The sequence below is a fragment of the Calidris pugnax genome, unplaced genomic scaffold, assembly GCF_001431845.1.
Source record: "Calidris pugnax isolate Ruff unplaced genomic scaffold, ASM143184v1 scaffold1030, whole genome shotgun sequence".
Taxonomy (NCBI): Eukaryota; Metazoa; Chordata; class Aves; order Charadriiformes; family Scolopacidae; genus Calidris; species Calidris pugnax.
This window is the reverse complement of record NW_015091797.1, coordinates 65992-91682: the sequence shown is the minus strand read 5'-3', so window position 1 is coordinate 91682 and position 25691 is coordinate 65992. Positions and strand designations below refer to the sequence as shown.

At 40.8% G+C, this 25691-nt stretch overlaps 1 protein-coding gene across 2 annotated transcripts in view; it reads left to right on the top strand.

Annotated features, from left to right (window-relative positions):
• The first annotated feature begins 9795 nt into the window (after positions 1-9795).
• ACBD5 (acyl-CoA binding domain containing 5) overlaps positions 9796-25691 on the top strand; it is a 29082-nt gene continuing 13186 nt past the window's right edge. Inside the window, exons 1-6 of one of the 2 annotated variants that reach the window (XM_014962062.1) lie at positions 9796-9852; positions 10060-10217; positions 11341-11461; positions 12977-13049; positions 16701-16812; positions 16945-16977. In XM_014962062.1, the coding sequence (XP_014817548.1) occupies positions 10142-10217; positions 11341-11461; positions 12977-13049; positions 16701-16812; positions 16945-16977 (415 nt within the window). In that variant the 5' untranslated portion in view covers positions 9796-9852; positions 10060-10141. The remainder of the gene's footprint in view (positions 9853-10059; positions 10218-11340; positions 11462-12976; positions 13050-16700; positions 16813-16944; positions 16978-25691) is intronic. The other variant, XM_014962063.1, reaches the window with a different exon arrangement.

The window sequence follows — 25691 nt, the reverse complement described above, 5'->3', positions numbered from 1 at the left end:
GTTCAGCTGGAGGAGCCTGGTTCCTCACTACGGGATGGTGTAACTAACCCTGGTGACACCACCAGCTGTGCCATCACCATGGAGGTTTGCATCCGTGCAAGAGGTTTGTGCTGGCACGCTTTTGTAGCCAAAGCTTGGCCATCTTCACGCAGCCCCACCGAGACAAATCTGTGCTGAAGACTTGGGCAGCACCTGTTTAACTGCCCCTGGTTTTACTCCGGCTGAAAGGAGCAGAGGAGCATTTAGGAGAGCAGCTCCCGGGGCAGATCAGGGGGCAGCCAACAGCAGCCTGTGTTCACGGAAAGAGGTTTGAAAACGTGTTTACTTTATTAAAATGTAATTTAACACTGTCAATTAAAAGAAGGTAAAACTTGAAAGTTGGTAATTTGTGTCTATTTTAATTCCCAGCCTTTGTCTAAACGGGGAATTCAGGGCGAGTTGAGACCCTTGTTCTACCACCGTTCTGCTCTTTTGAATAGTGTCTGATCTGTGAGCTAATCTGATAAATGAAGACGTTTTGTGCACACATGGTATGCATTTTAAAGAGCTTCAGGGTGTTAACAAACTGCTCCGAATATGGTGGGCCCCACAAGGAAGCACGTTACTTGAGGCACACGAGAAGGAGATGCTGGAGGAAGTAAAGATGGTCCATTTGGAGTGACTGATCAGGCACCACAGAGCTGCTTTCTAGGGTGGGCGTGAGCCTTCATTTACTTTTAACACAACTGTTTTAAATGTGTTTTCTCAAGTCATTCCCAAACCCTCTTCTATACCTCTTTTCAGTAATGTAAAATAACTAAATCTATTGATGTGGGGATTTTTCCTGCTTCTTTGTGCCCCCAAATTTCCCATTCCAAGACATGCAAGACAACTTCAGATTTTCAATATCTGCAGGCAAACATAATTGTTTTATAATTTTTGTGCCTATTTATGGTGTTACCATCAATTCCTTATACCAGTTATGCCACAGAGGTTCTTTAATGAAACACACCGCATGATGTTTTAGTGAGGCAGACGACAGCATCCAGCAAACATGAAACTCCTTCACAATGATTCAGAAAATACCCATCTGTGAGTTCTGCTGCGAATGCAAATCTGGGTCAAGAAATAATGGTAATGGCAGGTGGCAGAAGAAAAACACAAGGCCAGAATTCCTGACAGCCGAGGGCTCCACCTTGTCAATGGACACAGGACTTAACTTTACTATCACAAAATCTGTGGGATGCTCAGGAGGCTGTGCCTGAACATGTGCATCATCACAGACTTAGCACATCTGCTATTTTGTCTTTAAAAGACAGGTATTTGGGCTGTGGTTACAGTAGTTTAATCTCTGTATTGTGAATATCTCTCATGCCTTCCTCTGCCCCTCACGCAGTTTTGGATTTGTTTATGCAGAAGAAAGGGGGAGCTGTGGTGGGAGTGGGGTCAGGAGGTTTGTGCAGCCAGGAGAGCACCCCCTGCCACGGGAGCCATGGCACAGCTCACCTCATCAAGGGAGAAACAAGCTCTCTAGTCTCTTCCTTTGATCTGGTTAATATATTGCTTTTACCTACAGCTCATCATGTATCCATCCATTTTATACATAACATCACTACTTTATATATTATATATGTACAAATAAATGTGTATAGAGTTGGTTATTGCATTGGTTCCTCCATTATAAAACAGAAATACGTTTGTGTACTTTCTCCAAAGATGTAAATATTTTTAAAACTTCTTGAAAAAAGACGTCAGTAAATAGTGTCCACAGTACATTTAGCATGACATAGAAATTTAGACTTCGGGATAGACAACCCTACTAATCAAAAACTGTAGTTTTTTAAGACTTACTTTTTTTTTTTCACAACTACCATGCAAAAGAATGAGAGCACCCCAAAAGTTAAGTGACAAACAAGCAACAGCCCCCTCCTGCAAAGGTTAGAATCAGACTGAGCTGCCTATAATGCATGATTTGCTAAGGTAGCTGACAGACATTCATCTCAAGGGTTCATACAAGTCAAAGGTAATCTGCAAAGAAATGCGTAGCGCCCTTTTAAAAAAAAAAAAATCTTTAGAAATTCAGAGCCCCTTCCACCTGTAGGACTTTGAACAGACAGTGAAACTGTAAAATACCAGGAGAGTGAACAGAGCAACAAAAAGAGATCTTTAATCACAGTGTTTAAAACCCAATTTTTTAATTTGCATTGAAAGGAAAATCAAGGGAGATCTACTTATGTGCCGGTTATTAATTTAGATCTACTTAAATCAGCATGTACAGATTAATCACATCCAAGAGTTTTAAATGAGCCAACAAAGATCATTATGGACTGTTAATATTCATTCTCAGTCAGTTTCCAAACATTGGACAAGTTCCAGAGCACTGGAAGAAAGCAAAAGTTGTGCCAATACTGAAAAAAGATATATAGGCATTGTAGTCCTATCAACTTAATATTGATCCCAAGTATACAACAGAATGACTCAATGATAGGAGATTCCATTAAGAAAGAATTAAAGAAGGATAATTTAATTAATGCAAATCAATAGGAATGTATAGAGAAGTATACATATATTCAGGATAATGCAATATCCTTTTCTGTGAGAATACAAATTTGATAGATAAATATAACTGTGTTGTAGTAATGTATTTATACTTCTGTAAAATATCTGACTGCATAAAATTTTGATTGAGAAACTACAATAAAAATTAAAAAAAAATATTGTAAAAGAAAAACATTATGATGTGTATTAAATTAAAAAATTACTTCAAATGTGGTCATAAAGTATGTACTAACCTTGACTCCATGTTTTAACTTATTTTGAATAACCTACAAGAAAACAATACAATCACTGCTGATAAAGTTTGCAGAGAGCACAGTGATTAGGAGAATGACAAATAATTAAAAGAACAGTCTGGCATGCTCGAATAATCTGATAAGCTATTTGCAAAAACAGCATCACTGAATACAACCAAATACCATTCCATAACTCTGACCAAAAGCTTTAAGAGTAGACACTTACAATGTGGGTCCTCAACTACAAGCAGGGCATGAGGATCCTGTGCTTTGAGGCCTTCATCTATCTCTACATCCAAAAGGCTCAATGAATTCTGAACATACAAATGAGAATATTGAGTTTGGAGAAGGCAATACCTCAGTCTTCTATTACCTCTAATGTTAATTACTGCATAGTAGTATTACTGGTATTACTGTATAGTATTATCTGTGATTTACATATTACTGTATAGTAGTATCTGATTCAAGAAAGATGTTAAAATATTGGAAAGATATAAGAATGAAAGAATAAATTCACTGGAGTGAAAGCATCACTGAATTCAATTCTAAATAAACGAAATCAGGGGGTTGCTTGATTTTTATTTATAAGGATTTGTAGGATTGTTGGAGAACCCTTCAGGAGGATAACAGTGAGCTCTCTAATCCAGCAAACAAAGCTACAGAAAGATTAAAAACTGGTAAGAAAAGCTACGCAAACAAATAGAAGAAATATGGCGTATTTTGTTGTTCTGTTTCTTTTACATGGCAAATTTCTAGTGCTAACTTAGGATTTCAGGATGTTTTAAAGTCATCTGTATGACACTGCAGACTTGGGCTTTTTAACGGGTACATCTTTGGTTGCAGACTTACAATGCCTCCCGAAAGTGCCCTCTGCCCCCTGTCAGATCCCTCAGTGTGACAAACAGGCTGCACCGTAACTGTTGTCACAGTGACGTGGCTGCCCAGCTCCCTGCTCAGTTTAGGGCTGCTTTTCTATCTTTATCTGCAGCAGAGTGACTTGACCTTTAAACACCTCTGGTTAGCTGCATTCAAAGACTTCTGGGGATTCAATGATCATTTTTGTTTCATACAGCTCACTTGTCTCTGTTTCTTGGGTTTTTTTAGAAACGAACAATAATTTACTTAGAAAACTATTCAGCAAGTTATTTGATTTATTTTTCTTTTAATACTTTGGGGGGAACAAAAACTGGCAGCTGTCTTTTCTCATTAACCTTTCTGGCTTTTACAGAAGCTTTGATATTAAGCTTCTCACGCTGAACATATGTTATAGTAACCAGAACATTCTAGTGCAAGGGAAAGTAAAAAAACACTTAAGACAATAAATTTCCTAAGTTTTCATCCATCCCGTTTATTCATCCAATAATCTTCTGCTTAAGAATTCCCAGCCTAAGAATTAATTCTCTGTTTTAAATAGCAAAACCCAGGAGGTTCTGATCTTGAGATGCTGTACGTTGCTGTGGTTCAGCCCTCTCCCTCACCTCAGTGAAACGGACAGGCCTCATCACCCCAAAACTCTGAGGCAGAGATGACTCCTTTATTTCAGTTGAGCAGAAATGATCTAACAGTATAAACTGAAACAGTTCCTGAATGTCAGATTTCTTTCTCAATAAAGCTTCCCAGATAAACTTCCTTGGATAACGCCCTGCACCAGACCTGACGTGAATATGAGAGTGAGGAAGCTGTGGTTTATAGCTGGATAAAGTCTATATGTCTGGATGGCACTGACTTCTGTGCAAGTCTGTTTTCATGCTAGGACTCACAGCAACAGAGCTGGGTGCCCCCGGGGATTGTAATGAAGTGGTGGTCCTGTGCTGAGATGCCCAGTTTAACTCGGTCTTAAATCCTCCTGAGAGCTTGTTTGTTGGAGTAAATCACTCCAGCAAATCACCCCTAATCTGTTAGATTAGGTTGTGGAAACCCATTGACCAAAACCCCAGTGGTGTATTTTCTGCCTGATCAAATATCCCGAATGATAGGCACGGGCCTAAAAATGCTTGAGTTCAGTGATCTCTGTCAGTCGTATTCCAGGTTTTGCACACTGGGAAACGTGTGCCATGAAAACATTTCCACAAAGCCATTTTTCAGATTCGCTAGAAAGAATAATAACCTTCCTTTTCTCAAATTTTAAAAGAAAACATAAAAACATGCATAAACTAAGGGTGTTTGCTTTTTCCCTTACAGATATTAAAAAAAAATAAATAAATCACAAGAGCTGTCTGGCTATAAATATGCCATTGCATAAGCACATTAATATGATACAGTCACAGTATTTTGTTTGCTATTCCCAAGAGGCAAATTACACAAGGATAGGCTTCTAAAACTTTAGCAGCAGTAGTTGTGAAGATAAGAGGCACAAATGTCAAAACAGAAATAATATACCAGACATAGTTTGATTTTTCAGAGCCAAATTCTACTCATTTGCATTATGGAAATGGATAACACCATAAATAGCCCCAAATCAACCAAGTAGCTCCAAATTTATATCCCAGTAAATGACAGCACAATTTGACCTCCGGATTTTGTATTTTTTACTGAAGGGAAAAGAACATGTATTTGTTGGGAGCCGTCTGCTCCTCTTGTTTATAATAAGACACAGTTTGTCGTTGCTGCAAGATGAAACCACATGCTTTTCAAAGCTCAGTTCATGGCTGTGTAAGGGAACAGTTCTTTCTAAAATATGCAAAATCTGAACAATTCTGTTATAACTATCTGCTGGCTCTACAAGAATAATACCTTGAGGCAATGAGCAAAACTGAACTTTATTAAAAAATTCATAAAAGAAAGGAATAGTGAGCTTGGATAAAAAAAGAGGGGCTTAAGACACAATATGGCACTGCATTATACTTTAGACCTGCAAAGATATAAACCTGTAAAAGGTTTTGACTTCATAAATACTGTGTAGTTCAACGCAAAGTCAAATGCTGTTAGATGTCTTTGGAAGTATGATTGTATTTTGTTCTTCAAAGAGCATTTTATGGAACGGATCTAAGGATATACTTTTGTTACTGCATCCACTTCTTTGAAATACAAGAGAAGTGGGAAGGCATGGGAGAAACAAAAATGCAGCTCAGAATATTGATTACTGAAAGACATGAGATACCTGAAATGAATTGCTCAATAGAGACTTGAAATGGGATATATTACCTTTCATGCCTTTGACAAGATGGGGCCTAATCCTTAGGCAAAGCAGCTGCCGTTAATAATGGTTAAAAATAATTCCATTACTTAATCCCCAACTGTGAAATGAATTGGTATTTCTAGTCGAGTTATTAAGGGGTGTATCTGAACCTCGCAAGGAAACTCCCATCCCCAAAAGCTTTCTTTCTTGTGTCAAACTAGTCCTTTGCCCAAAGGGCTTTTGTGAAGAACAGGGATTGGCCTACTTCAAACTTCAACTGCTGTTTTTGCCATATTCCTGGTAGGCAAATAGTTCTCTTCCTCCAAAGCTGTCGATTTGGACACAAATATTCTTCATTATTTCATTAAAAAATCCTGTAAGTAAATGTCATTTGATACATTACCCTTTCTAATGTAAACAATTCCTTATGAAATGCTCTACCCTTCGTAGACAACATCTTTCCATTCTTCATCAGCATGTAGATTTGACTGAGAAATTGTAATGCTAATTTAGTTCTTCATAATTATGACTATTAGGTTTTAAATAATTCATTCTCCCTTCTCGCTGGATTAGATACTTCAAAAAGTAAGCTTTTCTAAAATTACACGCTCTTGGATCTGGTAGCTTACAGAACTTGCTCATAATGCATATAAGACTATGGTCTACTTTCTTAAGAAACATTTTAAAATACTTCTGTAAAATACACTGCTATGATTCAGACCCTTGAGGGAGCAATAGGCATAATTGGTTCCAGTTTCGGCTTTAACTGATTCGTTGTCCCTCAAGTAAAATGAAGGTGCTCCTCAAGCTGGACTGGCGTGTAGCTTGGCACTGGAAGCAACTGCTAGAAAACTAAGACAGAGTGGGTCAGAGATGAGAACAACATGAAGGGACAGTGGCAGCTACACACAGCACACAATGAGGATTGTAAGGTAGCTCAAAACATCAGACTTTGATAGACGATCCACAGCCATGACACCACTGGACTCAATAACCATCCCTAATCCATCTGTGAAGGGTAGGTCCAAGGCTACACTCAGGATCACGCTTGTGTGCCTTTTCTCCAGGCACCCCATAAATCTACTCCTTCAGGGGCTACAGCAGCATGCTTCCATACAAGATGTTATGTGCCTCAACATTGCCAGGACTGCCTCATATTAGTGATTCACAGGCTCTCCATAAGTAGATGGTGAAACCGCAAGTGAAGAGAAGTGTGAGGACAGCAAAGCACCCATGGTGTGTTGTCACACATAGCGCTCATCACCAAATCACACTGGTAGCAGAGGACCATGGCCTCGCCTCTCTTGCACCTCAACTGATGGGCATCACCAGTCAGTCATTCTATCACAGTTCCCAGTGTTTAGCTTCTCACACATTGGATCAAAAAAAGAACAAGAGCTGGTCATACTTCTGATTGCCTCAGAGACCCGGTGAAAGACAGTCCAGTTCAACACATAGATTATAATTAGATTTTACAAGCATGTGATCACTCCCAATAGGTACTCAGCAGAAAACAGAGAAATATCATATAATTTTATTCCTTAAAGAATGGGGTCTAGATCCTCAGCTTGAGATAAAGCTGCAGATCCCTTCCTGGATGTCTGCAACAGATGAGAGGGTCTCCTTTACTACCTGTACTCCACATTTGATTACAGTTAACCCTACATGGAAGTCTCTGCAATGAGAATGCAAAAAGTCTACATAGGGACAGGTAAGAGCACTGCTAATTAGTATTATATATGAGCATTTAAATTAACTAGTCCTCTGTGATATGTTCTCACAGGCTCACCAGTGCTCAAAATTTGCCTCTCATTTACTATTTCATCCTTGTCTCAGGGCATGATGGTACTGATTATTTTGGGTTACTTCAAGTGCCTCATTCTGGATCTGCAGATCTCACATTCTCACACATCTTCAGTGCAAAGAGGGCAGCTTCTGTTTCTGTGCAGAGCCATTAAATAGGTTGGCATTTGCATCTCTTTTAAAGCCTACTTTCACTGGAACTCTGGTAACATTCATTACAAAAATGCAGCCTGCATTTCTTTTAAATCAATTAAAATGGCAAATGTCGTCATAGATTTTCTCAGGTACATAGAATTTACACATCAGCTAGCCTCACAGGAGGCCCTTAATTTTTTTATTACTTTTTTGCAATTAACTCCTTGCATGCTCAAGGAATCCATATTTATACAGAGACCCACTTATCTTCAAACAAACACTTCCCTTTGATCTGAGCTTCTGTCATTCCTACCTTCACGGATAAAAAAAGATGATAGATCTTAGTATGTAGCTCACAAGAGCTTTAGAAATCTAGCACTCGAAAATGAAAAATTCAGAGAAATTTATCTGTAACATTCACGTGAGTGTTCGTAACAGGGGATGATCAGCACAGGGAACCCCCACACGGGTTTGCCCGGTGCGGGGAATCCTATTTGAACACCTCTGGAAGCGTCAGCTTCTCCCCAGCAAAGCTGTGGTCTGGCCAGCTGGCTGCTGACCTTGTGAAATGCGTGAGTTCAGCAGAGCAGGGGCTGATCTGCTCTAATTCCCTCTCTCCGGAGCTTTTCTTTCCCACCAGAGGGCATACACTGTGAGCACACAACTGCCTCCAGAGGAATTTAAAATATATATTGTGTACCAGATAAATGAACTGACTCGAATGCCAAGATTTTGTACTCGATTCTATTCAAACCCTGTTGCTCGCTGGGTAAATTATTCCACTTGCTACAAAAGCAGTTGGTTTAGCATACTTTTGTTTGACTTTGTGGAGCGCCGGGCGCGCAGTGCTGTTGAATAAGGCCATTCATTTATTCAGCTACTGGGCTGGCTGGTGGTTCTGTACTGGTATTCACCCTTGCCTCCCTCCAAATACCGGGGGAAGAAGTTACTCCCCGCGTTCTAGGCTTTTAAAATCTCGTGCCTAAAATTTTAATGTCAACAGAAGTCATTAAAGCTATAACAAAAATATATACAAAAATACAGTGGTAGTTGAGGTGAATGAGCTTAGGTGCGGGCAGGAGGATGGCTGGGAGGAGGAGGGGAAGCAGCAAAGCAGGGGGTGGCCGAGGGGGGAAAGATCTGGGGATACTAAAAGGGTGGGTGTCAGGAGGATGGGTCCAGTCTTTTTACAGTGGTGCCCAGTGACAGGACAAGAGGTAACGGGCACAAACTTCAACGTAAGAAGTTCCATCTAAACATGAGGTGGAACTTCTTTCCTGTGAGGGTGGCAGAGCCCTGGCAGAGGCTGCCCAGAGAAGCTGTGGAGTCTCCTTCTCTGGAGACATTCAAACCCCACCTGGACACGTTCCTGTGGGACCTGCTCTGGGTGGCCCTGCTCTGGCAGGGGGTTGGACTAGATGATCTCCAGAGGTCCCTTCCAACCCCATATCATTCTGTGATTCTGTGATAACCGAGGCCCATAAAATGGGTGGAATGTGGCACGTTTTAAAACGTTCATCACCACGTAACTGTGGGTGTGCAAGCAGGGAAGAGAAGGGGTAGGATGAGGAGGGGAGCAGAAAAGAAATAAAGAACCAAGGAGGGGAAAAAAACCTGACAAACACGAAGCAGGTGAGCGTTTCCTCGCTGCGCACCGAGAGGCTCCCCGGGATCCGCGCCTCAGCGGCTGCTCGGGCCTCAGGACGGCACCTGCCATCACCCGCAGCAGCTCTCGGAGGCCCCTGGGACCAGGCCGGACCAGGCCTTCTCCTGGGCCCCAGCCCTGCCTCCGGGGCCGGCCGGCCGCCTCCGCTCTTCGCTGCCAGGGGCTGGCGGGGGGCCCGCGGCCCGCGGCGGGAGGAAGGGAAGGCGCTGAGGGGTAGGCGGGCGGCGGGAATGAGCGGTGAGGGGCCCGGACTACATTTCCCAGCGTGCCCCTGGCGGCCTCGGGGCGGTGCCGGGGGAGGGGAAGGGAAGGGCAGGGCGGTGGGAGACATAACATGGGGGCCTAAAGCCGGGACGAAGGTAGGGACGGGCTGTTGGCTGGGTCGGGGCGGGGGGGTGTTGTGGGTCGTGCTTGGTTTGCGGGGTGAGGGGCAGGGCGCGCTGTGGCCGGCCCTGCTGGAGGGACAAGGGCCCGGAGGTCGGGGCGGGGGCCGGGCACCCCGCCCCGCCGCTAGCGGGGGGTGGCCGCCTGTGGCCCGGCGCCTCTCAGCCCCTCTCCCGCCCCAGTCGGCTGCAGGCGCCGCGCCGGGGGAACGCTGAGCTGAGACCGCGCCGGCAGCCGAGCGGGAGGCGGTGAGGGGACGGGGACATGGCGGAGACCGGCTCCGTGCACGCCACCAGGTTCGAGGCAGCCGTGAAGGTGATCCAGAGCCTGCCCAAAAATGGTGAGTGCGGCCTGGGGAGGGGGGCACCGGCGGCGGCGGGTGTGTGTGTGTGTGTGGGGGGCAATCCCGGTGGCATCGGTGCGGGGCCTGGCCGGTACCCGCGGCCCGGCCGGGGCAGTAGGGCCGCCTTCCCTCAGCCGGCGGCTGGAGAACCGCTAGAAAACCTCGGTCTCGGTGCCGCCCACCGCTGCTCCTTGAAGACACGGCGGTTCGGGGGCTCCCGGGGTTCCTCAGCCCGGCGGGGAAGGGCCTCGGCCGCCCCGCACTCCCGGGGCTGGTGTGACGGCCGTGAGTTCCCTCTGCTGAAACACCTCATGGAAAAGAGAAAACCAAAACCAAACAAAACCAACCCAGAATGTATCTTTTTGGTAAGAGTAATAAAAGTAAGGAAGTTGGTTGTTACGTACTTCATAATTTCGGTCTGTCGAAGGACTAAGATAAATGTCACTGTCAACTTTTCCTAATAACTAGAATCCAACCTCAAAGTGTTTGATATGACAGGTTTGTTATGAGTCTGCCCTGCCAGCTGTTACAGTTTTGTAAGCATTTCCTACCTCTGCAAAAGTGTGTTCCGCAAGGAAGAAAAGAAAAACAGGAGAAACAGTGAAACTGCTATTGAAAGTGCTGTCAGATATCCAAAGTAAACAAAAACACTGCTGAAGGGCTGTGTTTTGGGTTTGTTGTGTTTGTTTTGTGAGGGCTTTTTTTGTTTGTCTTTTTTTTTTTTTCTGTGTAATTCTGGAGTCTTTCAATAAGTTACTGTTTGTAACAGTGAAGTGACTTCCAAGGTATTTTGTTTACTAGGAGCTAAACCTGTCCCCTTAAAACTGAGTGAAAGGACACTCACTTTATTACTTATTACTTTTTTTTTTAATTCGATTTGTGGATTCTGACCTGAGTAGTAGCAAAGGTTATAGTCCCTTGAACTCTGTCAAAAGTAAATGTTGTCAGTGGTGCTGGGTCATGGTAGATGAAATGAAAATGTTCTTTGAGTTAAATTGTACTGCTGTCAATTGGGCCATAACAAACTGCAGGCTATTTTCTCACCGAAATACTAAGCTTGTAAAATGCTCATTAATAGTCTCAATTATAATTTAATTGTATTTTAAAATGCTTTCACTAGGTTCATTCCAGCCAACGAATGAAATGATGCTCAAGTTCTATAGCTTTTATAAGCAAGCAACCCAAGGACCCTGTAACATTCCACGACCTGGATTTTGGGATCCAATTGGTAGATATAAATGGTAACTTTTAATGAGTTGTTGTTTTAGGTTTTTTTGTTTGCTTGGTTTTTTTTCATGCTCGGAGGGAAGATGTTTAGAAGAGTGGCACATGCAGAAATAGTTTAGTGGGTTTATTTCTTTTTTTTAAAAAGAAAAGCTTGAATTCATTTTCAGTCTTGTGTTCCAACTTTCTATCTCAGATAATCTGTAACTTCTCAGAGGTGCAGGTGAAGACATTCCCTTGGGTTTTGCAGGTGGGCAGGTTTTTCTTGGGCAACCACCATCATGGTACCTCTGCACTGTTTATCCCGTGTTATAGAATGAGATTGTAGGTGCTCTGCAGAGTGAGCGATGTGGAGCAGTGTCTGGAATTCTTCCAGATCGAGTTCTCAGGTATGATGTGAGCCTGAGGTAGATCAGTGCTCACTGACAGCCAGTGATACAGCTTCAAGCTCTTGGGGAGAGGTCTGGTTTATGTGTCTTTCTGGTTTGTCTGCTCAGTGGCAGAACTTCCCACTGTCTGTATTTTCCTTGTGCTGGGAAGATTTCTGATTCACCAAATAGCTAAGATCTGTTTGAGAAGCCATGTGAAATGCTTTGCTTAATATATTTTAATAATGACTTGGCCTGAAGAACAAGTATTATTGCTGTCTTTATGGTCATGGCCTTCTTGGGATCTGTGAAATTATTATTCCTATGGCTTTTTTTTTTTCCCCTTCCTCCCCAGTCTCCCCAAGTCAGGGTGAAGGGAGTATCTTTGCAGAGGACTAGGGCAGTAAGCTTCCACCCAACCTGGCTGGTTGTAGCTGAAACATGAGCCACCAGCCTTGGGGTTTTGCTGTAAGTGGGACAAATACTCTGGCAAGGGACAGCGTCAAATCAAGTGCAAGACTGTGTAAGGAAACTTCTTGTTACACTCTGTGTTCTGACAGATTCCTTGTGCAATGCTGATAAATTTGATAGGACTTTTCTGTCTTGCAGAGTTGTAGCTGGGGAGATTTTTTTAGGTCAGAAGTAGCTGCTGTGGTAACTGGGGATGATGGCTGAGCTACTGGCCTAGCAGACTGACATGTCTCCCCCCAGTTGCTAAACTTGAAAAAGACAGACTTTTCTTGTAGCCTATTCTAACTTGATGAAAACTGTAAGTGCTGGCTGGAGTGCCAGTGCCTGCTCTTTTTCTGGAGCAGAAGGTCATTAAAAAAATCAGCCTAATCAAAAGGGAAATATGCATGTCTCATATCTGGGCTTGTTAACAACTTACCAGGTACAGGTTCATAGCTGGGCAGTGAGGAACCCTTCAGGCCCCAGGCTATCCAGTTTGTTGCTCCTTTGTTGATGTACCACTATGTGATTATCCTAGCAAATTATGTATTTGGAGTTAAAAAACCAAAAAGTTGTGAACTGTTGTTGCATTTTATTTGTATCAGAGAAACTTTGGGCATTACATAACTGACCTACTTAGGGCCAGGCTGAAAAAAATCAAGTAGGCCTTGAAGATACTGAAAATGTATGAACGTACGTGACTTTCTTTCCTAGGGATGCTTGGAGTGCCTTGGGAGACATGTCCAAAGAAGAAGCTATGATAGCCTATGTTGAAGAAATGAAGAAGGTAAGTTTACTAATGAGTGGAGGGCTTCTTCTAAAACAACTGTTTCAGAAATAAATTAAGGAACCTGAGGAGGTTCTTGCTGACTACTGCTGTTAAAGCTTCAAAGGAGTTATTCCATATGTGAACTGTTAGATTTCAGTACTATTCCAATTGGCCAGGGGGGAGAAGAAAATTGTGTAGTTTCTTCCAAAGCTATAGAATTTGAGTTGTTTTAAGAGAAACACGAGGGCTCTAGCTGGTATGAAGCTTGAATGACAGAGCTTAAAGAGAGCAAAGTATTGAAATCATGGTAAAAGGGGCAGTGGGGAAAACAGTGGAAGTTAACAACAAAAGAAAAGCTGATCTACTTCAAACTGCCTCAGTTCTCAGAGTTCAAAGAGGTACGTGATCCTTATCTTGGAAAGGGGAAAACCCCAACTTCCCAGAAGGGCTTCAGGAGCAAGAGTCTCACTCTCATGATGAGAGACATGAGTATAATCAAATATATAAACTTAATTATCTTTGATTTTTCAAGAAGAACTCAGCAACCTGAATTTTCTGTACTTGTCATTAAAATATTCCTTGTACGTTACAGTTGCAGTGAAACAGTTAGAATTGAGTAATTTGATCTGCCTTTTTTGGAATAGATGTGTAACTTGTAAACAGTCATAGTTGCTGCAATTCCTGCTTAATACTGTATTAACTAAAGTAAGAATTCAGAATTAAAGTTTCTTTTCTTTTATTAACTAACCCTTTTCACTGCGGTCTTTTCACTGAAGCCCTTCTAGGTGGCCTTTCTAGTTGAAAAATTATTTACTGTCAATCCAGATATTATAGATTACAATTATACTTCTAAGGTTAGCATCGAGGAGAAAACATAAGTTTATTCCAAATACACTTGCTTTTTTCCTAGGCCACTATCTTGACATTAAACTCTTAACAAGTTTAATGATTGATACAACAAAAACTTTTACTAGGCAGGGAGCTGGAGTCTGACTACTGTTCTTTTTCCTATCTGCAATTTTGGTAATTTAGTTCCTGTTGGTATTACTGTAGCTGCTTTAAAATGAAAAATAAACAACTACAAAAGCCACAGGAGGCCAAATATTCATTTGGTCAAAAATCCCACTAAAATTTAATATTCTTTTTGAGTGCATACCATAAGATTTAGCTCTTCATTTCAAGTCTCAGATTCAAAAAGTATTAATACTTCAGTAGTATCTTATTTTTTTCAATGCAGTAATTGGTTTGGTCAGGACACTAAAACTAAGTGAAACTGCAATGTTTGTTCTAAAAAAAACTCTAGTAAGTCTCCTGTGAGGAAATCTAATTACTTGACCCTAATGAAGCACAAATGTTCTGCCTCTGTACATATTATATGGGGGGGATTGGAGAGCAAGACTTCTTTCCCTTCTCAGCTTTGAAACTGGGGAGTCTGTTTACCACGCTTTGGTGCTGTTTCAGCTCTCACATTTGAAATATTAGCTTCAGCTTTTCCAACCTGATTGAGTCTAATTGAAATGTCAATTGGAAGTGCATTTCAAATGGCTCCACTGGGTTGTTGTATCAGCAGGCACTGCGCTAATCCTTGTGGTGTTCCTGGGGGCATCTGCTGTTGCTGCATGGGTGTCTGTGACTTGGGGGGAAAAGAAACCTGCTCGTATATTGATACGACAGGACTGTGTTTAAGGGTCTATAAGACTGCCATATTCCTACCCCAGCCCTGGGGCGTGTCCCTAACATTTGCTTATTATGTTTGGGCTGTGCGTGCATCAAATGACCCAGTCACAGGATACTTTTACTGTGAACTTGTTTGGTGGTTTTTTCCCTTCGTGTGGAAGCCTTGAAAATCATGGCTGTTGAGGAACATGTCTAGATGAGATTTTGAGGTGCTTGTGTGAGATGACCAAAGGTGTTTTAGCTAAGATGAATCTGACCCCAGGTGCATTTCGTTAAGGTTAATTTATCTTCCAAGTAGCCTTTCTGAATTCTTATGTTGCAATACTGTTTAAACTACTTTATTTGCATTTCAGATGTATTGTGGTGTTATGTATTAGAAATGAGTGATATTTTAGCATAGAGGTGTTAACACTACATGGTGTTTCTAATTTAAGATAAGAGTCTTCATATATGAATTGTGTGATATCCAAAAAAACCAGTAATTCAGGATACGTAATAACTTACTTTGCACTTTCAAATTTTAAGACTGCATATTGTGCCTTGTGTATAAGTAAGCATTTCATTTTGTTTGTGGAAGTATTTGCTCTTGCTCACCTAAAAACTAGCAGTTACAAAACTTTAACAGAAACTGCAGTAAGATTATAAGAATTGCTTGAAGTTGCAGAGAGTACGTTGAAGTCTGTTTAGAGCAGGTGAGGAGCAGTTATGTGCAGACATCATACAAATGGATGTATGAAACAGTTTAGTGTAGAGTATAGAAGTAAATACATAGCAAATGCAAGTGTTATCCTAGAAAAGGATTCTTGTTTCTCTCAATGCTATTGAAGTTAAAGAAAAAACATGGAAAAAAAAGACACAGTTGTCCTGTTTCTGTTTCATATCCAGCTCCATGTCTGAGCACTGAGCATTGCTCTCTAACAAATATGAAATGAATTATATACACAGAATAGATCAAACTGCAATGAAACTGCAGTTTGATAGGATTGTTGTCTCTGGGTATCCTTGATTGGTTTTTAAGTGTTGACTTGTTACCTGTCTGGAGCTCCTGCTTTGTGAAGTAATGCTGTAGCTTTTGCTTCTACTGCTTAGTGATGTGTTTGGGGCTTTTGAGCAGCATGTTCTGTGGCAACCTGTGCCTCCCATCTGTTGCTTTCTTGGCGCTCTTCTGCTGGAGGAGGTGTGCTGTAGCTATTAGTTTGCTTCTACCTGAATCTTTTCCTATAGCTATTACCCCCTTTAAAAAATAATAATCTATTATCTATCAATCTATTCAATCTATTTTAGGTTTAAGATTTTGCATTCCTATTAGATGATCAAAAGTATTGGTTTTGTAACTTAAAATGAAGACACTTTTATCAGTAGAAGAGCTCTAAATGACTTCAAGACCAGAATTAGGTTCTAGTTTGCTCTGCAAAGTATGTCTTTTGTGCTGTCCCAGTTTTGCTGTATTCTGTCCACTTTGTGCTTGGGTTTAGATAGACCTGGTGGGGCACTTCTGATCTGTTCCTTGCATTCCATTGAAGATGACAAGGTTTGACAAATATACAGAATCCTCTAAGGAAAAAAAAAGTCTTCCAGTTTCATTTTCTCTGTGGGAAGGCTTGTCTATAAAATAAATTGCATCAGATAACAGCAGCCTGTTGAACTTTGAGTTGGTTTAGTTTGAAACTGCTGAAATAATGTAATTGAAGTCTATTAATACTGTACTGAGGTGGTCCTTTAGTGATGGCAAATGCATTAGCTCTTTTATCTTCTCTTCACCTAAAAAAATGTTAATACAGCTAGTTAAGAATTTTATGTGGTGAATGAAGTTTGTTGTTTTCATTTAATTAAAAAAAAACCAACCAAAAAACAACAAAGCAGAATAATGTGTGAAGTGACTTAGAGAAATGTTACTAAGTTTTACAATGACCAGCAACTTCTAATCATTTGAAATGAATGAATTGTTGAAATGCTGTTTCATAAGATGCTTCATATTTTGGACTTGTGCAGATTCTTGAGAGTATGCCAATGACGGACAAAGTTGAAGAATTACTACAAGTAATAGGCCCGTTCTATGAAATAGTAGAAGATAAAAAGAACAGAGGATCTGACCTAACCTCAGGTTCGGACAAATAACTTACTTTATACTATTAATAATCACAACTCTAGATTTTTTTTGGCGGCTTGTTGTCTGTAAATGATTTTTAAAGCTAAATGTTGCATCTTTCTGTTCATTTTCTTTACCGTATGGCAGTTCGAATGGAGAAAGTCTCTAAGTATTTGGAAGGTAGGAATAATAAATTATGTGTAAGTCCATCTTTTCCATTGTGTTGGTGCTGTAGTAACGTCCACTTCTGGGCTTGCCACCTCATTTGTCTGGATTTTGGGGTTTTTTTGCTTTTGAGGTATAAAATAAAGTTAGGCCCAAGAAGCTGCATGTTTAGTCCCTGTCTACAGGCTTTTTGAGCTGCTTAAGGAAGCCTCTTCCTGAAAAAAGGAGAATATTTGAAATGACCAACCAACTCTCCCAACCAAATCTAGTTTCTGCTGTTCTGTCAATAAAAGGGACAGCTATTTGAAATGCATACTGCTACATCCTGGTGTAGCTGTGGGTTATCAAACTGCATGCAGAGCTGGTAATCCAACTCTGTCACCTGATCTAAAATAAAATGTAAAAAAAATCCACAAACAAAATCCATGGTTTTTTAATTGTGGTTTCTCTAAATCATACAGAATCTAAGATGGGTTTGTGAAACTTCCAAATTAAGTTTTCTGAGGCTTAAGTTTATCAGAAGAATATCTATTTAAACATTTTAAATCTCTGGCAAGTGGCAAACCTAGTGGTGTCATAGCTACATAAAAATCAGTGTGCTGATTTTTATTTAGCAATACCATTGTGAGAATGTTTTGATAGTAACAGTTATTATGTTACAGGTAATGTGTTCGTTAGGTTGTAATATAAAGCTTACAGTTGTTTAAATCTGGCTTAAAATTACAGTTTTGTCCTATTGCATTTCAATTTTTGAAACCACTTTAAAAAAAAAGTAAACCATAGCACAAATTAATTGGTTTAATGTGTTTAAGAAATAGGAATCAGCTGTGTAAGTTGCCTTTTGTGTATGGCTTTCCCCCCCAAGTCCTTAAAGGATCATAGTTTTGATTTTGGTTTTGGTATCAACTGCTAGAGAAACAGAAATAGTTTTTTATTGTTTTTGAGGAAAGGTAATGGTAGAAGTTTTTAAATGGCCATTTTGAAAGCTGTATGGCTCCTTTTCTTGACTAAAACAGTGTATGCTTCGTATCTGGGATTTAATGAGTTTGGCTGCAGCTGGATTGAAGGGCAAGATTGTAAGAGTATCAGTAGATTCAGGTCAGTGATCTGTGTAATACGGATTTACTTGGACTTGGTGTCTGTGGCACAGTGCCAAAAGCCACTTCTTAAAAAAAAAGTGACTTATCTAGGTGAACAGAGAATCATGGAAGTTAAACTGTACCTGTTTCAATAACGGATTTAGGGTATTTGTTTTAAAGAGGCAGCTTACACATAAGGCAGTAAATAAAACAATATCAGATTTCAGCTTTGTGTTGTTCTGTCAGTGTTGTAATAAATCTGGTGATGTGTTGTCATTTGTGTAGTTTAAAGCTGCAACATCTAATTATGCCACAATGGATTAAGACATAATTTTCGCAAAGTCTATTGTATGTTATAACTTCACCGTTGCATTTAAGACTTCGAAACCCTTTCTTCAGTGCTCTCACCACTTTCCCAATTAAAAGTGAAGCTGGAAATAATTATTACTATTTACAGTACAGGTCTCAAAATATTTCACAGGAAGCATGAGTACCTTTGGTCTTCTAGATACATGCTAAAGAATAGAACCAATCTGCCCAACTCTGTGTAGGCACTGGTGAGAATACTGATAAAAATTGATATGTGGTTATGTTTTGATTGCATTAGTTCCTCCAGTCCTGTTTCTTACCCTGCCCCCAAACTGTAGTTTCTGTTGCAGAAGTTGTCTTTTCATGGGCAGGCAATTGGTATGTTCTGGAAACTGGGACCCTTCTCTTGCGTCTCTTACTTCATGCTGTGCTCTCCCTGTCTTCTTGCCTATTCCATTTTAAATTTGCCTTCCATCAGATTTTAATCTGTATGAAAAGAACTGTCTAATTGTGTAAGAATTGCACGCCAGTTCCTCAAAATCAACAGTATTCTTGAATTAGTCAAAGAGATTGTCTGGATGTTTAGCGTACCTCAGCTGTGGCTGGTGTATCGTCTCCAGCAGACTGGCCTCAACAGAAACCTGTAGCCTTTTAAAATGGAATTTCTGCTCCTTGCGGTTTCATTGAAAATGTTAAATACAAACAATTGAAATACTGTCTCCCTGAATCAATAGAGCTTGTTCAGTCAGTAGTCTATTTCTGACAGGTATGAAGTACTTGTTTAATAGAGAAAATTGATGGGTTATTTTCAGGTACATAAAATACTAGACATCAAAGAAGAAAGCGGGCTCTTAGCTGTGATAGTGCTGCAGAACAGAGCAGGTAACTGGCAGTGTTACAGAAGGACCCTTTTGTCTACAGCTGCTGGAAGAGTAGAGGGAGGACAGTCCAGTAGGGTGGAGGTGCTTTAGAAGAGCAACTTTTTAACTTTTTGCACTTGCTAATAAATGTGCAAGAAATCTGACATCCAAGGCAAAAAAACAACAAAGCTTCAAAATACTATTGCTCAGTGAATTTTACATTTTCAGAATGGGCATTCAAGCTTTCTTGTTATGTTATACCTGAAGAAAGCAACGGTGGGCTAGAATTGGCACCCTACTGATTTGATTCTGGGTGAACTCATCCTTCTGCATGTCTCCTTGAGGATGTTTGTGGATGTCGTCTTTTTTCTGAATGTGAGTAAATCCAAAGAGGGGAAAGAAAATCCTTACCTGACAGGCCCACACTAAGTTATCGTGACAACTAAGCAAAGTATCTGGAAATTGTTCACAAGTTATTCAGTAGAATTTTCCTGTGTATACCTTCTGCTTTGTGACAAGGCATTTATCAAAGGATCATAGAAAGGTTTGGGTTGGAAGGGACCTTAAAGATCATCAAGTTCCAACCCCCTGCCCTGGGCAGGGACACCTCCCACCAGACCAGGTTGCTCAAAGCCCCATCCAGCCTGGCCTTGAACCCCTCCAGGGATGGGGGATCCACAACTTCCCTAGGCAACCTGTTCCAGTGTCTCACCACCCTCACAGTAAAATATATTTAATATATTTTAAAATCCTACTAAGTAAATATGACCCTTTGCCTTTATGCTGAGCCGCAGCACTCCTTGTAAGCCTTTGTGAGGACTAAACGTTGCCTCCAGTAGTGACAAGCTGGGCATTGTGGAGGCTGTGGAAAGCTTCAGCATTGCAATACTCCCAAATTTTGTCATCGTAATGGGTGTTTCTCTCCTGAAAACCTTGCTCCCAGCTGTATTGCAGTTGCAGCAGGTGAAGCCCTGTTGAAGCGAGGTGAGGGCACTGCCTCAGCAGCAGCTTGTGTGGATGGCAGAGCCTGGCCTGGCTCACAGGCAGGTGCAGCTATTGAACAGTGTCTGCCTGCATTGGACATGGGAGCTAGGTTTAAAAGACAATATTCACTGAGGTCTGTGTGCTTTTAGAACAAGCAAATACATGTAAACGTTTCTATTTCAAAGGCAGTAGTTAGTACAGGACATAGGTAAGCTTGGAGTGGATTGCACTTAAAAGAAAAACAAAACCAACCAGTGAGTCTGTTCTTAATTATTACTTTCCTGGTAGAAACATTTATTCCTGCCCTTAAAATGTAGTATATTTTCCAACTGCTTCTGTAGATCGCGTATGATTAGTTTCTCTTTTCAAATAGTTTTATTTTCCCAATGAGCTTACGTTACTTTAACATTTTTGCTTTGTAATGGAGCATTTGGTGGCACACTCTTTCTGCTTGTGTATGGGCCTTTTCTGTGAAATACCCTGTGTTTACTTGATAAGCTCACTTTTTTGTTTTGGCTTCAGATGTACTTGCTAAACTCATTTCTTTTCTTCCTAGGCTTTTTATTGAATTCAATGGCTGTGAATTTCTTTTTTTTTTTTTTTTTTTGTAAGAAGAGGGAAAAGAGCTAAAATCCCTATTACTCCAAGTGCTGTGGTTTAGTAGGTTATGTTGAATGGGTGGCAGCAGCACAGCTAGGGGTGCATTAAGGCAGAGCACACATGGGGAAGAGGAGCTGGTGGGTGGGTGAGGGAAGTTTTTAAAATTTCATCCTTTAAATGTTTTCTCCTCTTCTAGTTTCCAATGATAAGCTAATAGCCGTAATTAAGGTTAGAGATTATATTCAGGGAGGTCAGTGTGAAACTTATTGACAAAAAATATTTGTATAGTGTCTCAGTAATATAATAGCTTACCTTCAGAAACATCTAGAACATTCTCTGCAGCATTTGTTACAGGATTAAGGGCTGGGCCAGCAAGTGCCAAAGTCAGTGGAGAGTCTCAATGAGATGTGGATCAGTCTCTCAACAAGCTGTGGCTTGTTCTGTTGCAATATATACGTGCTTTAGGCTTTCCAGTTCAAATCTGAGCCTACTTTGTGAATCCACTTCAAACGGATGGTTTTATGCCAGTGCTGTCTAGCAATCTTGGAAATTAGGGCAGAGCATCAGTATAGCTCAAGCTTGAGGATCTCAACAGCTCTTCTGTCATACAGAGTAGCAGAGAGTATCTCACCACAGGGTGAGCAGCAGAGTATCCAAATGTGAAAGTGAAAAAAAAATAAAATTGGTTTCTTTCAAAGTGGAAAGAGCTAAGAGAAGCTTTCTTCCATGAAAAGAAAAGCCTGTCTGTATTCCATTTCATGCTGGATAGAGTCAACAGTAAGAGTGTTTGTGCATAATTGGTTGTTCAACCTGGATTTTTTTCTTCCAGCCAGTCAACAGTTCCCTGCAAAAGGGAAAACAAGGTGTCAAAAGCTCTTCAGGTTTTGAGAATCTGGCAGATGTACCCGCTTGCTATAAAATGTTGGTGTCTTATATTTTAGAGGGCTCACTTGTAGTTAAGATCTTGTGATGAGAGAACTGAAATCCCCATTTCTCTCAGCTCTCTTCTACAAAGTAGCAGCAGACAGAGGTATGGGAGACTGGGGAAGAACAGATGTTAGTAGTTGTACCTTGATTGCTCTCAGAAAAGTGCCCAGTGGGCATGGGCTGGTGTATCATAACTTTGTTTTAGCAAAAATAATGACTTTTATCATAGCTTCTAAGATGTATGGAGAAGCCATCTGTCTTATCTGTGAGGCTGTGTTTAATATGGGCATTGTGAAAGGCTGTTCAACTGGTAGGTTTGGAGTAGGTGGCAGGAGAATATAATCTTAATGTTGTTTTGTGGTTGTTTCTTTCTTGTACTGGGCAAAACAATTTTTTGATTCAGGCTACAGTATTATAGACCAGAGTTTCTGGGCTGCAGATGACCCAGCAATAAGGTTTTCTGTTGCTTTCAAGCATAATTCAGTTTTCTTTATGGGGTTCTGAGTTTACTACGTTCATGTTTTGTATTTTCTGGGACAAAACTCAAGACTCTAATGCTCCTCTCTACTTGCCACACGAAGCAAAAGTTCTAAATGTTGATTATCTCTTCCACACAGAAGAGACCTTAGCAAGTCCTGCTCATTCTCCCAGAGGGAAGTAGTACCAGACACGGGGACATCCTGGATCCTGGAATGACCTTACTGTTCTTGCAAGTTTCTATAAATATCTAAGAAGCAGCTATTCTTCATGTTCATTTTCACACGTGATCATTGGCTAAGGTGTTGACAGTAAGTTGGCAAAGCTGGATCCATTGGTCTCACAGCACACACACCACGTAACTGAGCTGTGTGTGCTTGGTGGCCCTGTACTCTGATGTCCAGTGTCCTTCATGGAGCTACCTGCCAGTGCTGGGAATGCCCGTGGGGCAGCTGCTCTTCTCCCTGGGCTGCTCTCTGTCAGGAGATTCCAGGCAGGTTGTCGCTACTGGCAGAAAGCTGAGGGGTGACAGGGAAGGGGGAAATGTATCTAAGTCAACCCAAAAACTTGGTAACCTTATTTATACAGAAAGTATTCTGAAAATTCAAGGAACAGGTGCTGATGATATGGATGGAGATGAGGAACTCCATAGATACTGAAGAGAAAAGTGTAAAGGTCCAGGATGACTAGTCACTAATCCTAAATGCTGTATTTGCAAGTTAATATAAATGTCTGAGAAGCTGCTGTTTTCTGTGTCCTTATCTACAAACGATTGTTTTGATGTTTATAAATGGTAAATAAAGACATGAGTATTATTGATAAATGTTGTATGAAATACAGTGTTATCTCTTAAAGCTTGAAAAGCACATAAACAGAGAGAGGAATGCTGACAAAACAAGGCTGTAGTCTTTTGGAGTACATTGAAAGAAAAATAAAAAGGAGGACAGTCTTTTTCTGTTATAGTAAAGTTTAGGAAGCCTAAACAACAAAAAAGGAAAACTGTGTAGAGGAAGATCTGGCTGTCACAATCTGTGTGCTTGTGCTTAGGGAATACATTTTTCAGAGAACTTAATGCACTTAAAAGTGATGAAACAGTGGTAAAGTAAAGAATTTTATATTTTCTGTCTCTATTTTTGACAGACCTTTCTAAAAATCTTCTTATTTGTGATGGCAGCTCATCTGAGTATTGGAGAACAGATGTTACAGAGCAGCCTGGGCCCCTGGAAATTTTCTTTGTAGTGTGCTATATTAAGAGGAATGGAAGGAAATGAGGGTTATAGAAACCCTTGCTCTTCTAGCTGAAGAGCTTATTGCTCCCAGATGCTTGCATCTATCCCTCCTTTCTCACTGCAATTGCTCCTTGCAATTCACTAATTCCTTGCAGTATTGGGTACATCAGTTTCAAAAAGCAGTTGGAGATTTGTGTAACTGTGTTGGAAACAGCAGGACATGGTTGCATAAACTTGGAATTGAAGCAGGGAGCCTACTTGGATCTGTAACAAGCATGAAACATCAGGTAATGAGGGCAAGGAAAGAATTCTAGTTACCTGATTATCAAAACAATTTTGTACAGCAAAAAGGTCTGAGACATAACAAATTTTGACAAAGCTTGAGTCTACTTGCATATAGGAGTGCAAAGAGATCTCTAGAGAAGGTGACATTATACATATAGGTCATGGAAATAATCTTTCAGTGGCTAAGATTTTGCTGCTGTTGAGCAGATAGTAAAGCTATGGTATTTTACAAAAGCATATCATTTTTATTAAATGATGAGGGCCTACACAGCTAGTTAAATGTTTTATGATGTTTCACCTGCTGCTGTAGACTCTCTCCTCATCATTTGCGAAGGCTTTTGTGAGAATACTGCGCTGTGCTGAGCCAACCATCACTACAGCTCCAGCAGTGCTTGTTAATTTTGTATAAGAATTATGTACCTGTTCAGAAAATCAAAAATACGAAAAACATGCCAGGCTGGCTTTTCTTTGTAAAATGACCCTTCAGTTGGGGCAGATCCGCATTTACGTTCCGAACTCCCATCTGGGTAACCAATTTCCTTGAAATATGTGGGGAGTTAGGAATCAAATACTTATTTTTGAGAAACCTGGCCCCAATATACAGGTCACTGAGAAGGACTGCAGTGCTGCCTTTAAAGAAATATACATAGAATTGCTCTTAGGAAATCTCTTAATAGAGCTGGCACAAAAAACCAAACATCTAGTGAGAGTTTGTAGAGATCTGCATGTCTGTTCTTCACACTTCCATCTTGCCATTTTCTTTTGTTAAATCCTTCTTCCCTCTGTTTGCATGTTGTTAACTGTTAAACAGGTCTCACTATATAACATTAATTAAAAAAAAAATAATCCAGGCTTTTACAGAATGTAACTCCTTGTATGGCTACAGAGCAGTATGGCTTTGATTTAGAAAACTCAAATCTCCCAGTTCGGTGTTGTAGGCAGTGAGATGAAAATAATAAACCAAGAGGGATTTTATAGTACCTAAACAGAAAAAGCTACTACTATTTTGCCTGCAGCTGAAGTGGGTAAAGGGGAAAAAATAAAGGGGTGGGTGAAGCAAATAAGTTTTTAAAAGCTTGCTGGACTTGTTTCATTGGTGTTAGATGATAAGTTCCTCAGGGAGTAGCCATCAGCCTGCCACCAGGGACTGTAGAAGTCACTACCAGTTGGCTTTTTAGCCCTATCACCCCCAGTATTAGTCATCATCACTGGTTTCTTATCAGACAGAGTAACGAGAATGGAAGCAAACCGGTTTTACCATGTAGTAAGAGCAATTGGGGATGGGCCTGAGGAGGATAGCAGTTTTAGGGTTCTGAGGAAAGGTACACAATTAAACATAGTATTTAAAGTGGCCAAAACTCTGTACAGTGCTGTGTGCTTCAGCCCACATCAAAGCCATGCCGCGCTATGGTCTTTAGTGCTTCAGCCTGCATCAAAGCCAGGCCGTGCTATGGTCTTTAGGAGTGCTGTTGCTAAGAATGACTTTGTGGAAGAAATACAATCCTGATGGATTTCAGTTTTTCAGGTGTCCCATGGCATGGTACCAGAAACCTGTTACCAGTGATACTTTCTCTCAGTTCCACCTCTTTGGTTAAATGTATACAACGTATCGCTCAGAAGTTCCCCAATTAATACTCTCTTTATGGAAATTAAGTGAAGAGAGAACATGCTTGAATGTTCCAAGACCTTCCCTTCAAAAGGAAAAAAAGTAAATCTTGACAGGAAAAAAAAGCTTATAGTCTAGCTGGAGCTTTTTACAATATCCTGGGTAAGGTGAGGAGGTTTACAGTTTGAATTCGCCTGCCTTGGCAGCTCAATGTTCCTCCTAGTCTTGTCTTTCCTGTTTACTCCCACACTGGGTAGGACACGTTGGATGATTGTGCCCCCACTCCCTTTTTGTTTCCAAGGGAAGGTGATGCCTGCCTTGCCCTGCCAAGGGAGATGTCTGGGCTTAATGCTCACACTGTGAGGACTTAGCT